Genomic DNA, 20,777 nt, shown 5'->3' on the forward strand with positions numbered 1-20,777 from the left:
TGAAATATACCTTACTATTACTTTTTCGTCATAATTCCTTTTTGCAATCTTAATCTAATCCTACTCCTTATGTGAATGCTAGCGTTACACCATCGTTAGTCTGTACTTGTATATAAAATCTGCTAAAATGTATATGCGCGCAATAGTAAGAAAAAGTAGTCAATGTAAAGACTTGCTCACGTAAAATATCTCATGCAATTCTACTTCTAGACTGAGGCATCAAACTAACAAATGGTTATACTTCGTCAGGACACACTACAGGTTAGCAATCGGTTATACATTATCTAAACACTGTTTAAATTTGACAACTTTAGCTTACCGCCTGTACGTCTAAAATTTTGACTAGAAACCAACAGAACGGGCACCTATCTCCTATCTACCAAATATTTACTAATCTAATCATAATATTACTATTGTATATTACCTAATATAACTAGCAGAGCCATCTACTAATGTTGTTTAAATTGTAGCACTTTCGAATGTAAGTTTATCAATGTAATAAAATTATTTTATTTCGGAAAAGCTTTCTGTGAAATGATTAGTTCAGGTTTATCATATCAAGTATACCCATTAAATGTATACAATAATGTAAACGAAAATGCTTCATCGTGTAGACAAGCTAAAATCTAGACTAACGTCATTAGTTTTATTGAGATAACTGATACATTTATTAAATTCATCACTAGCATAGGTTCTGTAGTGTTTTTCCCCTTTACGCTATCAATGTTTGGTTAGCTAGCCAGATTGAAACTTACAAAAGTGTGAAGACAAAATGTAATTCATTTTATAATCAGCTAATACATCTTCAAACTCATCACTAGCAATAACCACTGTATTTTTTTCACCTTAAACTATAAATCGCCATTGAGCTATACGAAATCTGTATTCTAATTGATACCACCCATACAAATATATTTTTTATCTAAAAATTCGTCCAGTGCATACTTCGACCCTTCACGGCCAAGACCAGACTCCTTAACTCCTCCAAAAGGAGCGTATTCCGTAGTAAGCAGACCTGTATTCACTCCCACCATACCAACTTCTAATGCCTCAGCCACTCTCCAGATCTGATTCAAATCGTTAGAGTAAAAATAGCCTGGAAGGAATAAAGTTATGTTATAAGCTATTGCCGCCGTGTTGTATTAGTGATTATCATCAAAGGTTATATATGAGTATACTTAGAATACCTGCTAAGCCAACATTCGTAGCATTTGCTAAAGTGATCACATCTTCCTCACTAGTAAACCTGTATGCAAGTAGTAAATGAATTACGAGATTATGCAGATTGCAGTTAAAGCCAAAGAGGAGTCTTAACGTTATAATAGCTCCAAATATTTCCGTAAGTACTTAAACAATGGAGCCAGAGGGCCAAAAGTTTCCTCCTGAGCTACTGCCATATCGCTTGTAACACCAGTAATTAACGTCGGCTCAAAGAATCGACCGCCTAAGGAGTGCTTCTTACCACCAGTAACAATTGTTGCTCCACGCGATACTGCATCACTGATATGCCTTTCAACCTGTTACAGTAGCAAGTTTTAAAAGTTGAGAGATAAACTTTACAAGAATTATCTCTCGTGGTATTACCTTAGCAAAAGCTTTTTCTGTAATGAGAGGGCCTTGAGTGATACCTTCCTCAAATCCTGAACCAACTTTAAGATCTCTCTTCATAGCGGCAACAAGTTTCTCACAAAATTTATCGTGAACCGAAGCATGAACAAAAATTCTATTGGCGCAAATGCATGTCTATGGTATATCAGAAGGAATCAATCACTTTTAGACAAGTAGAATCATGTTACGCGTATACTGTAGTGCCATTGCGATAACCATACTTAACTTTCACAGATAAGTAAACTATTGTACATCATATAAGGCGTTAAGCAAAGTAAACGACAGAAAACATTGAAGGATTTAGATAAACCTATCATAATTGATTAATTAACGAACCTGACCAGTATTCCTAAATTTAGAAGCAATGCAGCCTTTTACCGCATTATCTATATCAGCCGATTCAAAAACTATAAACGGAGCATTTCCACCTAATTCCATCGATACGTGTTTACAAGTTTGGGCACACTGTTCCATCAATAACTGTTTGAACAATTAGATACAAGTAACATTAGTATTTGCGAAAGATATTTACAATGGCATAGGGAAATTTTTGATCCCAGCTTCATGTTAACTAGTATTGTAGAGCATTACCAAACGACCTATACAAATCTATCAGGATGATGATAGTATAAGGGCTCTTAATAGCAATAGAACATGATTCCATAAGTGCCCTAATGGACTTTGTCTATTGCAAGTACTGACGACTAAAATTTAATCTCACGCAAAATTTATGATAAAATATACTTATGGATAGTGATAGATTTTACTAATCCCGACCTTGCCAATTGCAGTAGATCCAGTAAATGATAGCTTTCTGATCAAAGGATTGTCTATTAAAGCTTTAACATTACGTGGAGTGGATTTTGCACTGCTTGTTATGACATTGAATACACCAGGTGGGAATTCTGCCTTTTCAGCTAGCTAGTAAACAATCAAACAACAGAAAATTGAAATCGGTTCGATATGTTATCAGCTTTTTAACTTATAATAGAAATTTACGTATATACATTATATCATACAAACCGCGGCTAATGCCAACGCACAAAATGGTGTATACTCCGAAGGCTTGACCAACGTTGTACAACCTGCAGCCAGGGCTGCACTAGCTTTTCGGGTAATCATATTAATAGGGAAATTCCACTATAAAAAAATTATAAAAATTATCATTTAGCATGAAGAAATAATACCGTGCGTTAATTAAGTCTGTAGTGCGAATAGAAGAAAATTGTAATATTGTCATGTAACATGCAGAAGTAATACGGTACATTATTAACTAAATTTGCACAGCTACTAGAAGTTAACTCAATTCTTTAACTACGCGTATGATGCTTAACATTAAAATTGTTATTGAATAAGCTAACGCTATCCAAGAATAGAGGAAATATTTCTTAATAGGCTTTTTACTTGCTAAAGCACAATTATAGATTTTAGCCCTAAGCCATTACAAAATAGTTTCCAGATAATAACTTACTGGTGTTATGAGTGCTGATACACCAACTGGTTGCTTTATAACCAGTAAACGGTGATCTTGTGCATGACTAGGTAACACATCGCCATGGATTCTATTGGCCTCTTCAGCGCTCCATTGAACGTAATTAATGGCTAAGGCTACTTCACCTTTAGCTTCGGCTAACGGCTTGCCCTAGAGATTAGTGCATTGATTGTAAATTTGAAAACTATACCTATTAGATCAATTCTTAGCTAGACTTGTAGCCATCACTTCGACCGATATCTTGAAGAACTACTCATATCATATTTAACCGTAATCTGGTATATTATTAAATTTTTCCCGCTATCCTTAAACTTATGAATAAATATTAATTTATATGCTAACAGTACTGTTTTACTCTTATTGCAAAGATTTCAAAAAGCAACCCAGCTAGCTAAAATTTCGAACTACTGTAATGTGAATATCAACTCACAACCCAATTGATCAACCTATGGTATTATTGAACTCGTCTACTATCCTGCTTGACGCTGCACAAACTCGAAATCATTTAATTTAAATTATTACCAACCTCTTCTAGAGTGATAATGGCCGCTAGATCGTCACGATATTCGGATAATAACTCGCTCCAACGTCTGATGATACGCGATCGTTCCTAAATAAATCAATGGAATGGCTCAATCTACCCATCAAGAACAACAACTCAAATAATGCATCGATCGACAATTAAATCAGTAATCTATCAGGACATTGCTTTCTATAGCCAAGTCCGCTAACGATAACCGACTGAATAGTGCAAATCAAAATTGACATCATCAATTCGTCAGTAAACGTTTGAGAAAATTGTTTCTCTGGGGCTTAAATCATTGGATACATGTATGCCACTCTTACCATGTATTAAGACTTACTCTGTAAGACACTTTCCGCCATGTAAGGAATGCATTATTTGCAACATTGACGGCATTCTTTAAATCTTCTTCTGCCAAATCAGGTACTTCACCTATTAGCTCATCGTTTGCAGGGTTGTATACTTTAAAGGTTTGTTTGAGGTTAGAAGTAATCCATCGTCCTCCGATGTAGCATTCACTTCGTAAAAACTGGCTCACAGATTTGATAACTGATGATGGACTTACTTTCTCCATACTATACAGTCTACATGGGAGGAGCAGATATAGTTTAAGGCATGGCAGTCAATCAGTAAAATGGAAATGTAAGGTAGCTAAATTAAGATCGCTTGCACGATATTTGCCTTAAATTAGCACACATTTGCAGCACTTTCAAGGCGATAGTTAAACTATCACCGTAGTATTAACTGCTTGCTTTCTATCTTCTTCTTAACGAATTACAGTAATCATGACTATCTACGGTATAAATTGTCTGATTTTAGTTACCTCTAAATTGAAGGTTCCAAGAGAGAACAGCTGACAATCTAACATAACAAACCCACACAAACTTAGCAAAGTTCAGTAGAATACAATATTGTAATTACTGTACAAATGAAATCTACCGTCATACTGTGTGCAGCAATAGCAATCCCTGAGGATAGGATGACGAGGGATACTGCAGTACTGGATCACAGCAGTCCAGCACTATGCAGTATCCTCATTATACTGTAAACTGCAATACTAGTGCCGTTATAGAGAGCATGCGAAGATCCTGAATACATACATATTTTAATATCATTGAATAATTAATTAATTACTGGACTTCTTACTTTTATTAGCAGCCTGAGTAAATGATAACGATATCATTTAATGTCTGATTTTGATATCGAGCACCAAGTACTGTGCTAGAACATACAGTAAGTGCATGTATAACAACTAGTATGTGAGCACTGAACATTTTGAACATTTAGGGGAATGAGTGGGCTACAGTACACGTAAGGTGTTCTTAAATTACAGCATCAATTCATTAGTAATGAATTGATAATTTTTATATTTTTGGCAGGGCTTAATGTACTGTACTTGTGAGGCTACCGTTTGAAAGCTATTCCATACTCATTGTTTATCAGTTATTGCTGCTTCTACTTAAGTATATGTGAATGAGAAGCGTGTACCTTTCCTAAATTCAATTTATTGTGATAATAGCCAAGCCAATATACAGTACACACGCTTCGATCAGGGACTATTGAGAGTAGTCCTTGCTTCGATCATGGATTACTAATAGTAAAGTGCAGTAATAAGTAATACTCGACTAATAACCAATTTGATATCAGACGTATATGATTCGTATATAGACGGCTTATTGCACGGCCACAATATCAAGTCTTGTCATTAATTAATCAATCAAAATATACTCTTCCATCAATCGTCAATGAGACATTCGCTGTTATTTCTGGCTACTCTTAAGTTAATTAAGAGCGATAGGACCGATTTGGGCAGATAGTTGTAAACTTGTAATGTCCATGTGTGATAATAACTTACTCTTGCTGCAGTAATAACAGGTTGAGAAAGTACAGCACACTCCTCGCTTGCATTTGCATGATGTCATTTTCATGTTTAAGCTACTTTTGATTCCAATAGCATCGCAGACTCTAGCCATGCTTTATAATCATCTCTATCATTAATCATTGTTTAATACTGGATATGATGCGATACGCTAGCGATCTACTCCGTACAATTATTTACTGCACTCTTTGCTGTGGTTAACAGATAGATAAACTAGGGCGAAGAGGATTTTAAAGGCTCTACGAGCATGTACTGTGCAAGCTATAAAATTGACCTTCATCATCTCTATTGTAAAATACGCATACAGTCATTGACCACCTTACTAAAAATTTTAGTATTTTAATAGTCTGCGATACAGTATTCATCACGAGCACTAGGTGAACAAAAATTTGAGGGAAAATTAATCGTCTCCGACGTAAAACTCAATCAATCATTGCTATATAATCATCTTTTAATAGAACCATTGAACTGCAGTGATTACATAGAATACAGAAACATATGACATGTAGGTCTATATATATTTAGTTTAATAAATCGGCTTACACTAGTAATTATAATTATCACAATATCGATAGTAGCGTACCTAATTAGAGCATACAACTTAAGAATACTTTAATCACTTAACGCCGAACCACCCTTAAGTTAACTATTTCTTTCGGTAAATATTATTTCATTTCGAATCGTTATCGATATTAATCGTTACACATATGCCAATTATTAATAATGCTAATTTATTAAACCAAATATATAACGAGTACGCATTTGCTCTTGAAGATCTACTGCACATAATTTTTGCAAACATCGTGTAAGAGCGTCGCATCGTTGTGTTAAGCAACAAAATTTTGTCAGTTCTTCAAAGTAAATGCCAAATATTGGAAAGGACATATTCAACATTAGCTAATGAATGAATTAATTAATTCCACCCATGCAGACATACTTTTTATTTAAAAACTCTTCCAAAGCGTATCGTGAACCTTCACGACCAAGGCCAGATTCCTTTACTCCTCCAAATGGAGCAAATTCTGTAGTAAGTAGGCCTGAATTTACCCCAACCATGCCAACCTCCAGAGCTTCAGCTACACGCCATATCTGACATATATCACGGGAGTAAAAATAGCCTAACCAAATAAAAAGCTACATTGTACTCATTGCTAATACATAAATATTGGTTCGAAGTGGTATGAAACCTCCTAATTAAATTACAAATTTATTTATAACAAGACCTGCTAAGCCAACTTTTGTATTATTTGCAATATCGACTACTTCGTCTTCATTTTTAAATCTATTGCGAATAATCAACGAAAAATCAGTACTTGATAATTATGATTTTAATAATTGAATCGCTTTTACATATTTTATTGTACAAATAAATTGTAGAACTTAACGAATAACAATAGAGAATGTTTTCCAGTATTAGCGGCTATTGTTTGAGTTAAGTAGTCAGGATAGCATAAAAATAATAATGTAAACGGGTTTCTCCGGCAGATTACCTAAATACTGGTGCTACAGGACCAAATGTCTCTTCAGAAGCGAACGCCATATCGACTGTAGCACCGGTTAGTAAAGTCGGTTCGAAAAATTGGCCACCTAAAGGGTGCTTCGTTCCTCCTGTTACAACCGTAGCGCCACGAGATACAGCATCTGCAACATGCCTTTCAACCTAACAGTTGGAAAACCAACACTTTACGGTTACCCTGGTTTTTATTACGTAATAATTTCATCATCTTTATAACGTTAATCGTACCTTAGCAATAGCTTTCTCTGTTATCAATGGACCTTGTGTAACACCTTCTTCAAAGCCAGGACCCACCTTAAGGGTAGTTCTCATGGCAGCGGCAAGTTTTGCGCAAAACTCATCATGAACGGAATCATGAACGAAAATTCTGTTGGCACAGACGCAAGTCTGGAAATAGACATAATAGTAACCAATTTTCCATCACAATATAGTATGATTAAATATAAAAAATGGTTCCCTGACGAAAGTACTAAAGTAAGAAATTGTTGTAACGATCTGTTATATCTAGCTAACCTGGCCAGTATTTCGAAATTTAGAGTCAATGCATCCTTTCACAGCTGCATCTATATCGGCAGACTCAAATACTATAAATGAAGCATTTCCGCCTAATTCCATCGATACACGTTTACAAGTGCGAGCACATTGTTCCATTAACAGCTATTTCAAAATATAAAAAGCGAATACCCTTTGATTTTACAGTCTTAATATCGATAACGATATAAAAAGGTGAATTGACGTTTCGACAATGTTGCACTGCAATCGTACAGTTTAGTTACTATCAATAAATTACAAACTGATAAAAGAATTTTTAAACGATGATTTTACATATACGAATATAATAATGAGCCTGACCTTGCCGATTGCAGTTGATCCAGTAAATGATAATTTTCTAACTAACGGGTTGTCTAAAAGAAGTTTGACATTATGTGGAGTCGATCTTTCACCAAAAGTTATCACATTAAATACCCCTGGAGGAAAGCCAGCTTCTTCAGCAAGCTGAATGAATACAAAAAATAATAATATTAAACGACAAACGTAACTATAATACAAAATTTAAACTACTATTTCCCATTATTATACTTTTGATTATCACCTACATCAGCTAACGCTAAGGCAGATAGTGGTGTATATTCTGAAGGTTTGATAATAGCTGTACAGCCAGCAGCCAGGGCCGCACCGGCTTTCCGGGCGATCATGTTGACAGGAAAGTTCCACTAATATATTTATCAAAAAAGATATGGAAAACTAAGTTGATACTCAACGGAAAATTTACTTCTAATCTATTATCATAAGATATCAAAAAATGTGATAAATTGGATTCATATATTGCATCAATGCTGTTAGCAAGGACGATGCTACGTACTCGATATAAGAATACGAGTATCTAAGGATAACGCTGCTAAGATGTTAGATTTGATACAATGCGATGTAGAAGTAAAATTATGCGGTGATTAATATCATCACGGTGCAAGCAGCTATGCATTCTTACCGGTGTGATCAGTGCAGCAACACCGACAGGCTGTTTTAAAACAAGTAAACGATGATCGTCAGCATGGTTAGGCAAAACATCACCATGAATTCTTTTCGCTTCCTCAGCAAACCACTGAATATAGGTAGCTGCCAACGTCACTTCCCCTTTAGCGTCCATCAATGGCTTTCCCTAAATAAAATTTGCATAATTGTTATCAATCTTCTCGGCTAAATGAACTCATACGTTACGACTACAAGATGGCACTAAGACACCTCCAAGGATTAAGTACTGTAAGCAGGTGATAAGGTTGGATCATTTGCCAATCAATCAAGCTACCAAGTATCAACTGTCGTCAATAGTAATGTGAATGTTGTCAAGTTGTAAAGTAATCTAGAGTAAATGATTTCGAGTGATTGATTCATTTTGTGCATCTGCTGAGCATTGGGCATTGCAAGTGCTGCAGATACTACTTGCAGGCTCAAGAGATCAAGGCATCTACAACTTGAAAATGGGGTACTGTATACTGTAACTGTATATATTCATTCGTAAAGATTTTACTGCAAAAGTTAATGCTTTCTAATGGACTAGCCCGAATTTCGGATCCTATTTGCTATTCACTGCTTTTCATGGCAAATATTTGCATACAAACCTGTTCTGTGGTTACGATAGCAGCCAAATCATCTCGATTTTTCAACAATAGCTCTCCCCATCGACTGACAATTCCCGATCGGTTCTAAAAGTGAAATAATCAAGTTACAGTATTTACTATTTAGTATGCCAGCATGTAAAATAATTAATCTAATTTCCAATGAATAGGCAGTGCTGTACGCCGCTGTTCTGCTTTTTGAAATTAAATGAAATGATTCAGGGACTTTTACGAGAGAAAAAGTTCTCTTAGAAATCCTTGAATAATTGCAGGTTAGATAAAATGAGTACGCCATGAAAGCATTCAAGAATATTGTTCTTAAAAATTTACATCTGTGCACGTGAATGTTAGAGATAATAATAAAGTTATCGTATAAATTTTGATAATTACTATGGTATCTCAAGCAATTCCATCCTACAAACTAGTGATAACATGATCTGTAAAATGAATGAATAGATAGCGATCGGAATGTACGTGGAATAGGCGAGTACAACTTTATTCGGTACAGTATGCAACTTATCGTTTGTATAATTCATAGTTGCATACCCAAAAAATGGAAAAAAATGTCTACTTTGGAGAAGCTAAAGTGCTTTGAAGAAACAATAACCACAGTAAAGCACTTGAGACATGAAATTTTATAGTTGAATTAGACGTTTAACTGTAAATTTTATATTATTTTATCACAGGCAGAGGACAAACTGCTGTTCAGTAAAGCAACATTGTCTATCAATCCAATCCGATTCTAGCATTCGCATCAACCAGAAAAGGTAGCCACTGTCGAATTTACATGTTGAAAAGTAGGACACTACCCATTTTGCAGTTTTGAAATAGAATATTACTAGTTAAAAGCAAGTTGCTGACTAATCACTGTTCTACTGTAGTACCTTATAAGACAATTTACGCCATTGATGAAAAGATTGATGTGCTGAATCCACCACTTGAGCAACATCTTCTTCAGCCATATCAGCTACTTCAGCAACAGCTTCGCCATTTGCTGGATTGTAGACGGTATAAACTTGTTTATTAGCTGATGCAACCCATTGTCCTCCGATGTAGCTTTTATTTCGTAGGAGACTACTGGCTGATCGAGTAATCAACGATTCAGCTAATTTTACCTTGGACATTGGTAAGCTCACAAGTAGGGTGGGGGAAGGGGGAAATGTTGACTAGAAGCTTGTATCGTAGTCGATCTTTCAGCAAAAACTGATAAATGATGCCGGCAGAATGATTTTACTCGGCTCTTGCTGGCCTTTTTATACTCTACTTGTGAGTTAGTAACGACACTGCAAGACGTACTTACAGTACTGTACTATATTATTTTTCCCGTGAAATCAGCACAATATTGTACAAGTGACCGTCCATCACTTGTTGACTCACCAAGTTTAATTAATTAATTCTAATTGCAATTATCAATTTATTCATTGTTCATTTACTATACTGTACGTGTTTATCTATTCATTTATTTATTTATAATATAATTTTTTTTATATTATTCCATCCATTTTCGCTACTTTTTATAGCTGTAGTGGTAATACTGTACTACAGTGGAAGGCCTGGCGCTTTCACTCTGTGATGTAGTACACTATGGATAGCCAATGGCCGTGATATTGAACTTCATGCTTGAACCGATGGCCGTGGATTGATCTACAGTAACTGTACTGTATTAAGAATAAATAACCACAAATAATAATATTTGCATCATCGCAGATGTCATCTCAATTATTAGATTGGATACTTTAAAACAAAATAAAAGCTAACGAAAATATAGTGCACCATCATTACTCATCAGGAGGAAATTGCACAAACTAAAACAATCCTAGAACAGATAATTATATGCTAGCATATAGGGCTGTATGCTGTCTGCAGCGTAAGATATTGCATAAATTGATGACAGTATCCCATAGCTAATGTCATCTACCGAATAACGATACTGTCTGAATCAGCCTTCTGAGTTGTGAATCTTGTTGTACGGCAGCCAGGCCTGTAGTTACCTGTCCAAGTGCACGAAGACTTTTTTTTCATCTTCTTTTATTGATTTATGATTTTTAATTTCCGCAAAGAATGGGACTCTTGTTTTGATATTGTACTATGCGGTATACAGTATTTATCAATCGTTTATGCCATCGCCCAAAGGAGCGACAAATTAACAGCAAGTCCATTTCTACCGAGCCGTAGTGTGTGGTAAAGAGATTGCGTTTAATATTTCTACGCTTCCACCAAGTATAATCAGTAGTCCATGACCTCAAAGTATATATGTTACAATATTCTACTCTATCAGACATGATCCATCGCATCTTCGTGTTATATCAACAGTTACAGGCATGATCGTAATACGTGGCCCTCGTTCTAAAATAATCTTGGAACATTAACGTCATTTGAGAAGCTTATTAAAACAATAAGTATGATACTATTATAGAATAATTTATCATAAACAAACTAACAGCAAACACGCTCACTCCATTTATAGAATCGGTGTATTAAAAACATGAAGTCCGATCTGCATCGAACCATACTAAATTCATCACTAAGTAGGTAAGTATCGAACTGTTCACTGACTGAACCAGTCTCGTTTTGCAGTCTTACTAATGTACGAAAGAAGAGCTTTAAAACCGAATTCATTCATTCATTATATTTCCCTTTTCATTTATTTTTTAACCGCAACGCTAATAGAAATGCATTAGTCATCACAGCATGCATATCGTATGCAATATTTAGGCAGTATCAACTAGTGTACCAAATTATTTTTGTGAACTATTGAGGCACGAAATTTCGGACCCCCCCCCCCCCAATTTCTGCTACGATGAGTTCTGACTTCCAATGCAGTAATTTCAAGCCATCAGCAATGTAACTAACTTCCAATGACTGTAATTGAGCACCAGGATGGGAGCAGGAACTTTTAAGATTTTCTCTTCCAAGTGCTGGTAAGAATTCACTACAGTAGACATCCTACTCAATTTGGTACTTTCATTCATTACAGTAGCAAATGCATGCAATACTTCATTCATTCATCCATGACAACAGCCTGATCGAGGCGGGTAGACTAAAAATGGCGAGGGATGAGAAATGGTCGTTCATGTAGTTAAAATGCGAAGGCCGACTAATATTTACTGCTCATGTCAATTGTACAGTATCCTATGTTTGCAACGATACTGTCTACTATCGATGATTGTCCTCCAACAGGCACAGTGTACAGTACTCACTGTTACAGTACTGTATACTGTAATGATTCCTGTATCAGTACTGTACTGTACAGTACAGTATGGTAAGCGAGGCGTACAGTACAGTACAGTACGCGTGGAGAACTTCTTAGTACTGTACAGTACTGTAAGATTTCAGATTTGACATCATGTCTGTACAGTGTACTGTACTGTACACTTGTACAATATACTGTACAGTAGTGTACTGTACAGTACTCTACGATTTTCACTGTGCCCAAAGAAAAAGAACGAGGACGGGACTCTCAAACAACCCCTACAGTATAATACAGTACAAACAATTCAGCATAAAATTCGCAACATCAGCTTCAAATCTTTAGATACAGTACAGTACAGTACTATACCTACAGTGTACAGTACTGTACTGTACAATCTGTACTGACTTTTGCATAGCCAACTTTCTTTGATTAATCAGAAGTCTCCCCGTCTCGGTTGTCAGTGTACAAATAGCGATCCGGCGTTCACTGAAAACACTCTTGTCCTACAAAGGAAATAAAAAGACATCTTACTATCATTATTGGCAATCATTTCGCTGAAATTAACGGAGAGACTACTAACTACCTATCTATAGTAAAAACTGAAACAGAATAGTTTCATTATGGACAATCTAGAAGAGGTCCTTGAAGCCTTACATTGTAAGTACGAGTATAGCCTACTGCGTTTGTAGACAGTCAGCTTGATCATGTTGAAACGAAGTAGCAGCAACTATGACGCGCTATTGACAACTTTCTACTTCACTACATCATTTCTATCACGATACTACGGTATTGAAGTGATTCTACTAAATTATAAAAATAACTTACCTGATAAACACACTGTCAGAGGCTTCTAACAAGTGCCTGACCCTGTATATTCAAGAACAGAGCCAACTTAACTTGATAGACAGCAGATAGTTGCTTGTAAGAGCGAACTAGAGATATCATTGGACAGTAACTCTATACTTGAAGCGTTTTTAATATTATCCATCCAGTCAAGTACGTAAAATGTGTCAACATGGACTGTATACGCATACACGCCATTAATTCTACCATGATGCACATCATCATTCCATCACTCATCTAAACGTTGAACAATAATAGGTTAATACATGATAATGTTATACAGCATTACCATAGTGTAATAACTCAGTTCCTATGCTGTGCTTTTCCTACTTTAGCAATTCGCTGTTGACTGTACGACATACGAGCATTGGATTGATTGGTTGACCAAATACTCTGCAATATTGAGGATCTTTTTGCTGTACAGTAGAATGCAGCCATCATTATTTCTCCCCCCTCTTTACATGTAATCAAGTAGTATGGTGATTCTATTTAGTATGGTACAGTATATCAAGCTACTGTATGCTTTGACGAAATTTCACCTGTTAAAATGAATTGTGCTTGATACACTATTATACGTATGACCGCGTAAAAAATTGTCAATGATCCTCCGTAATAAAAATCAATCAATCAATCAAACAACTGTTAATTAAATGATGTTGGTACACGTCCTGTTGTTTCATATTCTTCCTACTACGGTACACGACATACACCAAGTAGACAACTTTTTGGACTACCATTCTTACTGTAAATAGAAAATACTGCACACCATGCATCTACTGTAGATTCATTGCACTTACTACGACTGGAATAATTCATTAGTAAATTTGGTTAGTGAATGTATTGAAAGCATGAATTCACATACTGTACTAGCAAGATCGAAAAAATGGTCAGAGCTTGAAGAATATCCGCTTGAAGAATATCCAATACTTCATACGGTACTGCTGTCCGTACGTACAGTACAGTATGATTGATTTCAGGGTACACTGAGTGTACCCTGAAAGAGGTTCGGTCCGAACCGCATACGAACCGAATCCGGTACAGTAAAACCCCACGCTGGGCCGAGAGACTGTACTGTATTGTACTGTACACTGTACACTGTACAGTATGTGTTTGTGGGAAGCAAACCATCGACTATAGAAAGCTCACAGCGTTCAGACGTAATCACACAGTAACGTCCACAGTCAAGACACCCTAACGCATGCACAGTATGCGCAGATACGCCACTACCCTTTTTATATACTATATACAAGCAGAACCACAGCCCTACTGGTCAAGTGGTCAGGCTTTACTCTTGTAGTCAAGAAGACAACCATAAGCTACAAGATAATGGACCCAAGTAGTAGTTCGTAAACACCGCTACCACTAGCGCTAGAAACTATCCAATCGCCTTGAATAATGTTCATGACTGTGCTTTATAATCATTATAATCTACAGTATACTGTAATCAGTTAACTACTAACTAAGGATCATACAAATTCAATTACTATCACCAGCATAATCAATCTTCCAAGTTACTGGATTATCTTAAAAGATAAATCATTTGTAAACATACAAATTGCAATGAATATTGTAGAACTAGGATGGAATTAGTTCCGTACCATCACCAACATAATCAATCTTTAAATTACTGGATTATTTTAAGGATAAATCATTTGTAAACGTACAAACAGCAATAAATATTGTAGACCTAGGACGGAATTGGTTCCGTACCGAGATGGTAGTATTTTTGACTGATATCATACCAGAAAATGCTACGATATATCCGTATGTGATACAGTCACGATACTGCACTATAGGCAGTTAAGCACCAATATCATCATGTGATACACAGAAAATTGAAATTACAGTCTACTTTGTAGCTAGTATTAGAATTGCTCCAGGAGGAAAAAATAAGTAAAGGCAAATTATTCAATAAAGATTAATTTCCATTTTTATGAATATCATATTTTTGTAATCAAGTAGCTAAGTGGATAAAATGATTATTATTCATCAGTTAGGTATAGATAGTACATTTTGAAATACGGTAGTGAATGCAAGTTTTGATAAAACCGTGTTTTAAGACTTAAGCGTAATGTTTGATATACTGTACAGTATTGCGGTATTTCTCCCTATTTCGCATTGGAACATTCGACCAGTACAGTAGTACAGTACACTAGTACAGTACTTATATTATATATTGTAATATATTGGTGTATAATATTCTCTTGAATAATCATTAAATTACAATAGTTGCGCAGTATCAATCTACACTATAACAAACAGATAGATGCCGTCCTGTTACGTACTTATTTGTGGCATAGTAGACATGAACTAAAAAACTTTTACCTACTCAAAGCTAATAAATTATACTGGTACTAACTATTTTATAAATAGATATACTGTATTAAACTATATATTCAATGTATACCATTTCATATCACAGTGAGTAATTGTACAGTATATCATGGCGGTATTTTAATCTTAAATTGAAATCCTTTCTCATTTTAGCTTTCAGTAAAAATACCCCAATCACAGAGCCTCTCGAAAAGTTTCTTCAAGCGATCGCAAAGACTGGAGATACTTGGTAAGTAGAACATGATGATATCGAATATTTTCTTTAACTTGCAATAGGCTGAGTTATTTTACGCCACTTCCGTCCCCTTTGCGATTGATATGATAACTTATTATTGACCCTAACTTCACTTTCGCTTCTGCTCTGGATGTCTACCTGTAGCTTATATTATGTAAAACGACATTAATTATTAACTTTAATTTTGCACGATATGCTAGGTTACTTGATGAACATATTTTTTGACGACTCTTTCACGACTGTAACTGAATTTGAATAACTTGTAAAACTACAACTACCATATAAAACACTACACAATTGTATAGCAGTTGATACACAATCAAAACTTAGAATATGATGAACCACCTCTTATTTATGTAGTGTCCGTACCAGTTAACGTTTGTTCAACTCTATTTATTTACCTACAATCAAACCAATTTACAAATATTGACTTGAATAGGTCATATATTAACGCGCTGTTATAGTAGTGATATACGTCTTACACAACCAGAATGGTACACGTACTTTTATCTTTAAATTAAGTAGGTAATTGATGTGATTACTTTTCTTCAATAGGAAGAATTATGCGTATACGTAGCCCCTATTGTTCTGTAACTTGCTCAAGTACTCTACAGTAGCTTGTTCATCTGCTCTAAGAGGAACTTTGTGTTTAGTTTATATACTTCTGCTTCGTTGACTGCTCAGTTGTACCAATGTTGCTTAATTAATTCCAATCTTTTGACTTAAACATTAGCATAATAGTCATTTCCAAAGCATAACATGATCGTAGATAACGAGTAGGCAGTATATCGTTATAGACACACTCTTGCTGAATCACTTGTATATCGGTATGTCTAGGCCAAAGTTATAATCGACAGTCAGCTCTAGCTCTATTGCGATTGAAATATCCTCTAATAAATTTTGATGGCATATTTTATATATATGGCTTCGCTTGGGACTGTAGTTACACCGTCCTATAAATTTCAAGAACTTATCGTTCATTATTGTAACTTCATAATGACAATCATTTCACAGATCCTTTACTAATTGCCTTTCCTTGTCGTTCTTTCTTTCAACTTGTAGCTTCCCTTGGTCAATTATCAAACCACTAATCGTTAAAAAGCTTGATAATGTTATGTGTGACCTGTACCAACAATGCAAATCATCTAACAGCATGTCGTTAGAAGCTTTCAATGAAATTCGAGCTCGATTGCTTGACTATCTGGATTCATTCATAGAGTGAGTTTACTTGCCAATGTTTTATATTTCCGTTTGTTTCTTGCAAATTAAGGATTACTAGACTAGATAACTCTTCTGTTCGGCTATACACTTAAAGTTGTACTACCAAGTAGTACTCTAAGGACGATGAAAAAAATACGTGTACATTTCAATTGTTTCACCTTACGTATAGTATAACCCAATGTGTGCCGGTATCATTTATGATATTGTATTTGTATAGCAATGATGATACTAATTTGACGATTCAAATCATTGATATGTGACATATGACGACAATTCTTAATTACAGAGCTCCCTTTACAATGCAACGAATCGCAGAATTACTTATTGAACCGTACAGGTACTACAGTAATAGTGAGAAGTTTCTAAGAGGCATCGAAAAGGTACGTTGCTTGTAGTCAATAATTGTATGCAACAACATCACTGAATAACTATTGTGTATTAAAAATTTTACTGAAAGAACGATTCTGTAATCGATCTGGTCATTAATTTTATGTCACATAATAATAAATTCTAATGTAAAGTTGAATATCGAATATATGCCATACTTTTAAAATGTTTATTTCGCCCTTGTCAATGAAAACTGAATTATTAAATTTATTATTTCTCTTTCCGTTACAACAGAATATATTGGTAATAAGTACCGTTGAACCGAATTACAACAACAAGTTACTGTAAGTATTAGTATGAATTAAATAATATATGCGTAAATGGATATCTGTGCCGCATCCGAGAAGAAAGTTTTCACAACATTATTGCCTTAACATGCCTATGCACCAACATTACATCGTTTCCTATATGTTGTAGTAATGCACTACCATTAAAAAGATGTAAATAGTCTGCATTAGTTATCTTCCAGTATTACAATACATAGAGTACTTCGCACGCTCCTGTTGTTACCACTATAAAATGGCGTTATTGCTATATAATTAATTAATCTTCATGCTTAGTTACGTGATAGCCCTGTTTTGATGTCATTTTTATCTGATTTTGCATTTTTAAAACAGAATAAATCATAAAATAGAAAGGGAATCACTAGCAAATGGTATAAAACAAAACGACAAGACGACTGAATATGATATCGAAATAAATGATCAATCAGGTATGTTTACTTGAACAAAGACTAACATTTTTCCTTGACTAGTACCTTCTAGAATCATTACGATGTTTTAATTACTGTTAATTATTTATTTAGTAGATAATGGTAACATCATAGTGAACGACTCTGCTCAGCATTCAGAAAGTGATATAAAGAATGGTATATTATATTTTATTTAAATTTCTGTAACGTATCACATAGTTCACTTTTTTCTCTATATCATGTATAACGAAAATTTATTTACTTTAGAATCAATGGACGATTTGAAACCATTAAACCCTGGTGATAGCGATTATACAAGTCCGCCAATACATAAAAATGGAGATGACGTCAATGTAAGTGAAAAATGTACCGAAGACGAGGTGAAAGATAAAAGTGACCATAATTCTGAGCCAGATGACGATGCGACTCCTCCGATCTCGCCTTCCGTTGATGCAGAAGAAGAACTTAACTTTGGGCAGGTTGTAATCCCTAAAGTAGCGCAGAATGCATTGCAAACTCTCATGACTACCTCCGAGAGAGAAGTAGTCAATTCTAATCATACCATTGACGATGGTAGATTATTTCTTGCTAACGAAGACTCAGTTCATTGTAAATAGTTTAATCCAAGTAGGCTACTGCTAAAGCTAGCACTATAAGATGGCCGGTATGTTTTTAAATATTCTTATCTTTTATAACTTGATATAAGATACAGTATAGCGCCTCCTTTACCATCCGTTGTGTCGTTGAATAAATTTAACGAAATGTAATTAGACAGGCATATAGCTATAGATAAAACGACATGAAAATTAATCTGTAACTCGATAGTAAGCTGCTATGAATATCTGGATATCGGAGATTTTCATAGGTATTTAAAAGTAGCTTATTTGCTCTTTAGCTTTATGTTACCCACATAATCAATATCGGCCGTGAAATTTACATCACACTATGTAATTAACGCTAGTACAGTAATAATGTACGCGTTATTGAATTAGTGGCTTACAACAAAGCTTGTAGGTAATGTTGATACTTTACTTGATTCTCAAAGCATCGGTTTGTTTTATTATAAATTTACAATAACGGAATGTCCGTTAGTATCTTGGAAATGTACTATAATGAGTATCATAGGATATTTCACTTTTCAGATAAATCATTCGTGCTTGTATTACTTACTAACGTAGATGTACAAGCGACATACGCCAACAGAAAATTATTCTGTGTTAAAATTTGTATAATAACTATCACTCTCATCAAAAAGGTATTTTAAAAAGATCGCTTTATGGCGAAGTTAAATTTAAAGTGTAAAAAAATGTATCCTACGTTTCAATTTTGCTGTTAATTATTGCTCGTCAACTAAAGTATTGTTAAATCAATAAGTGAATTAGACAAGCAAGATGGTACCAAACTTTAGATGACATCGTTTAGCGAAATAATGCTTTTAATATATTACTCCAATCTGGAGTGTAAGATGATTAAGATAAGGTATTCTGCTACGTAATGTCATAAGCCAACTTAGCCTGGTTCACTTTTGTATTATATTTAACATAATTATTTGTAGGCATTAATTGACTTGTGTCTTATTTCGCTTCTGGGGCAGACAAGAATGATTGTCAATAAAATTGCTATTGATATATAAAATAAATACTGTAGATTGTTATAAAATTTCTCTCTTTCTCGCAATTTTCGCAAGTGGCAATGATGGAACTTTAGCTTCAACTTTTAAAATTTTACAAGATAAACTGTTATAAAAATTAAGTCTTGTTGCCAATCTATTTGTACAATCACATTTATACAAACAACTATATTAAGGATTCTATCCAATTATTATATGAAGGCAAGCTTGAAATTTTATAACAACATGTATTGCTTTTCTCCCCCACAGGTGAGCTACGTCGATAATTGAAGTAGCTATCAATAAATTTGAGATTGCTCCATGAGACAGCATTATCTGCTTTCGTTTGCTAGTTTTGACCTTTTCCCCCTCTAATTACTTATGTAAAGCATTACAATAACTCTATAGCCAAAGTCAAATGAATTGATTAGATTCCATGAGATTGGATGTAAGTATGTTTTTATTCATGCGTTTTATATCATTTTTATTCAGCGTTTTATATCATTTTTATATGCAAGTATTCACTGTGTAAGCCAGCTTTTATCAATAATAACAATTATGTATCATAATTGACCCAATTTTCTCTAAAAATTAATTCGAAATAATAAGCAATAATAACTAGCCCATTGAATAATTAATAATATCCATTGGTCATGACAACAATATTTCCAAATCAAAAAGACCTGAAGTATAAATATGCCATAATATACCGTAACCGTGCTCTGTACAATCTATTCAATAAAATAGTGATTTATAGTGTGTTTAGTATTTACGTGAAGATTGCAGTCAAATATCTGAGATGTAATAAATGTGTATGATGAAACACTGCTATAACTCACTGACACCCTACAGTGAAGATGAAGAAAAGACAGAAAATATCGCAATCACAGCTAAATTAAATATTAACGCAAAATAATTCATTTACACTATAAATTTAACGTGATTTTGTTCATAGACAGCATAACTATGTAATATGCTATGCAGCAAGAAAGCGCAATTCAAGCATCGCAAATATAAATATACTTGTAAAAGCATTTAAAAAATATAGATAATGAAATGGCAACAAGGGCAACCGCAGATATTGCTATGCGTTATGGTTGCTTTTAACGTGTCTTTTATCGTTAATAAC

At 34.6% G+C, this 20,777-nt stretch overlaps 3 protein-coding genes across 3 annotated transcripts; 1 reads left to right on the forward strand and 2 right to left on the reverse strand.

Annotated features, from left to right (window-relative positions):
• Positions 1–887: 887 nt before the first annotated feature.
• Positions 888–4,197, reverse strand: TRIADDRAFT_24320 (uncharacterized protein; the record flags this gene model as incomplete). Its single annotated transcript, XM_002111876.1, has 10 exons — positions 888–1,096; positions 1,188–1,246; positions 1,348–1,517; positions 1,585–1,743; positions 1,945–2,088; positions 2,386–2,529; positions 2,632–2,748; positions 3,080–3,250; positions 3,627–3,710; positions 3,964–4,197. 10 exons carry the CDS (start codon positions 4,195–4,197, stop codon positions 888–890), a joined length of 1,491 nt encoding a protein of 496 aa, XP_002111912.1.
• A 1,937-nt stretch (positions 4,198–6,134) lies between these two features.
• Positions 6,135–10,259, reverse strand: TRIADDRAFT_63836 (uncharacterized protein; the record flags this gene model as incomplete). The annotated part of the gene is made up of 10 exons (XM_002111877.1): positions 6,135–6,620; positions 6,726–6,784; positions 6,993–7,162; positions 7,247–7,405; positions 7,532–7,675; positions 7,871–8,014; positions 8,116–8,232; positions 8,508–8,678; positions 9,139–9,222; positions 10,020–10,259. The coding sequence occupies 10 exons, from the start codon at positions 10,257–10,259 to the stop codon at positions 6,412–6,414; spliced, it is 1,497 nt and encodes a 498-aa protein (XP_002111913.1). The 3' UTR covers positions 6,135–6,411.
• A 2,689-nt stretch (positions 10,260–12,948) lies between these two features.
• Positions 12,949–18,656, forward strand: TRIADDRAFT_55408 (uncharacterized protein; the record flags this gene model as incomplete). Its single annotated transcript, XM_002111376.1, has 8 exons — positions 12,949–12,985; positions 15,659–15,734; positions 16,803–16,958; positions 17,248–17,341; positions 17,583–17,632; positions 17,966–18,060; positions 18,154–18,216; positions 18,307–18,656. 8 exons carry the CDS (start codon positions 12,949–12,951, stop codon positions 18,654–18,656), a joined length of 921 nt encoding a protein of 306 aa, XP_002111412.1.
• Between the last annotated feature and the right edge of the window lie 2,121 nt (positions 18,657–20,777).

The sequence above is a fragment of the Trichoplax adhaerens genome, genomic scaffold, assembly GCF_000150275.1.
Source record: "Trichoplax adhaerens TRIADscaffold_4 genomic scaffold, whole genome shotgun sequence".
NCBI lineage: Eukaryota > Metazoa > Placozoa > Uniplacotomia > Trichoplacea > Trichoplacidae > Trichoplax > Trichoplax adhaerens.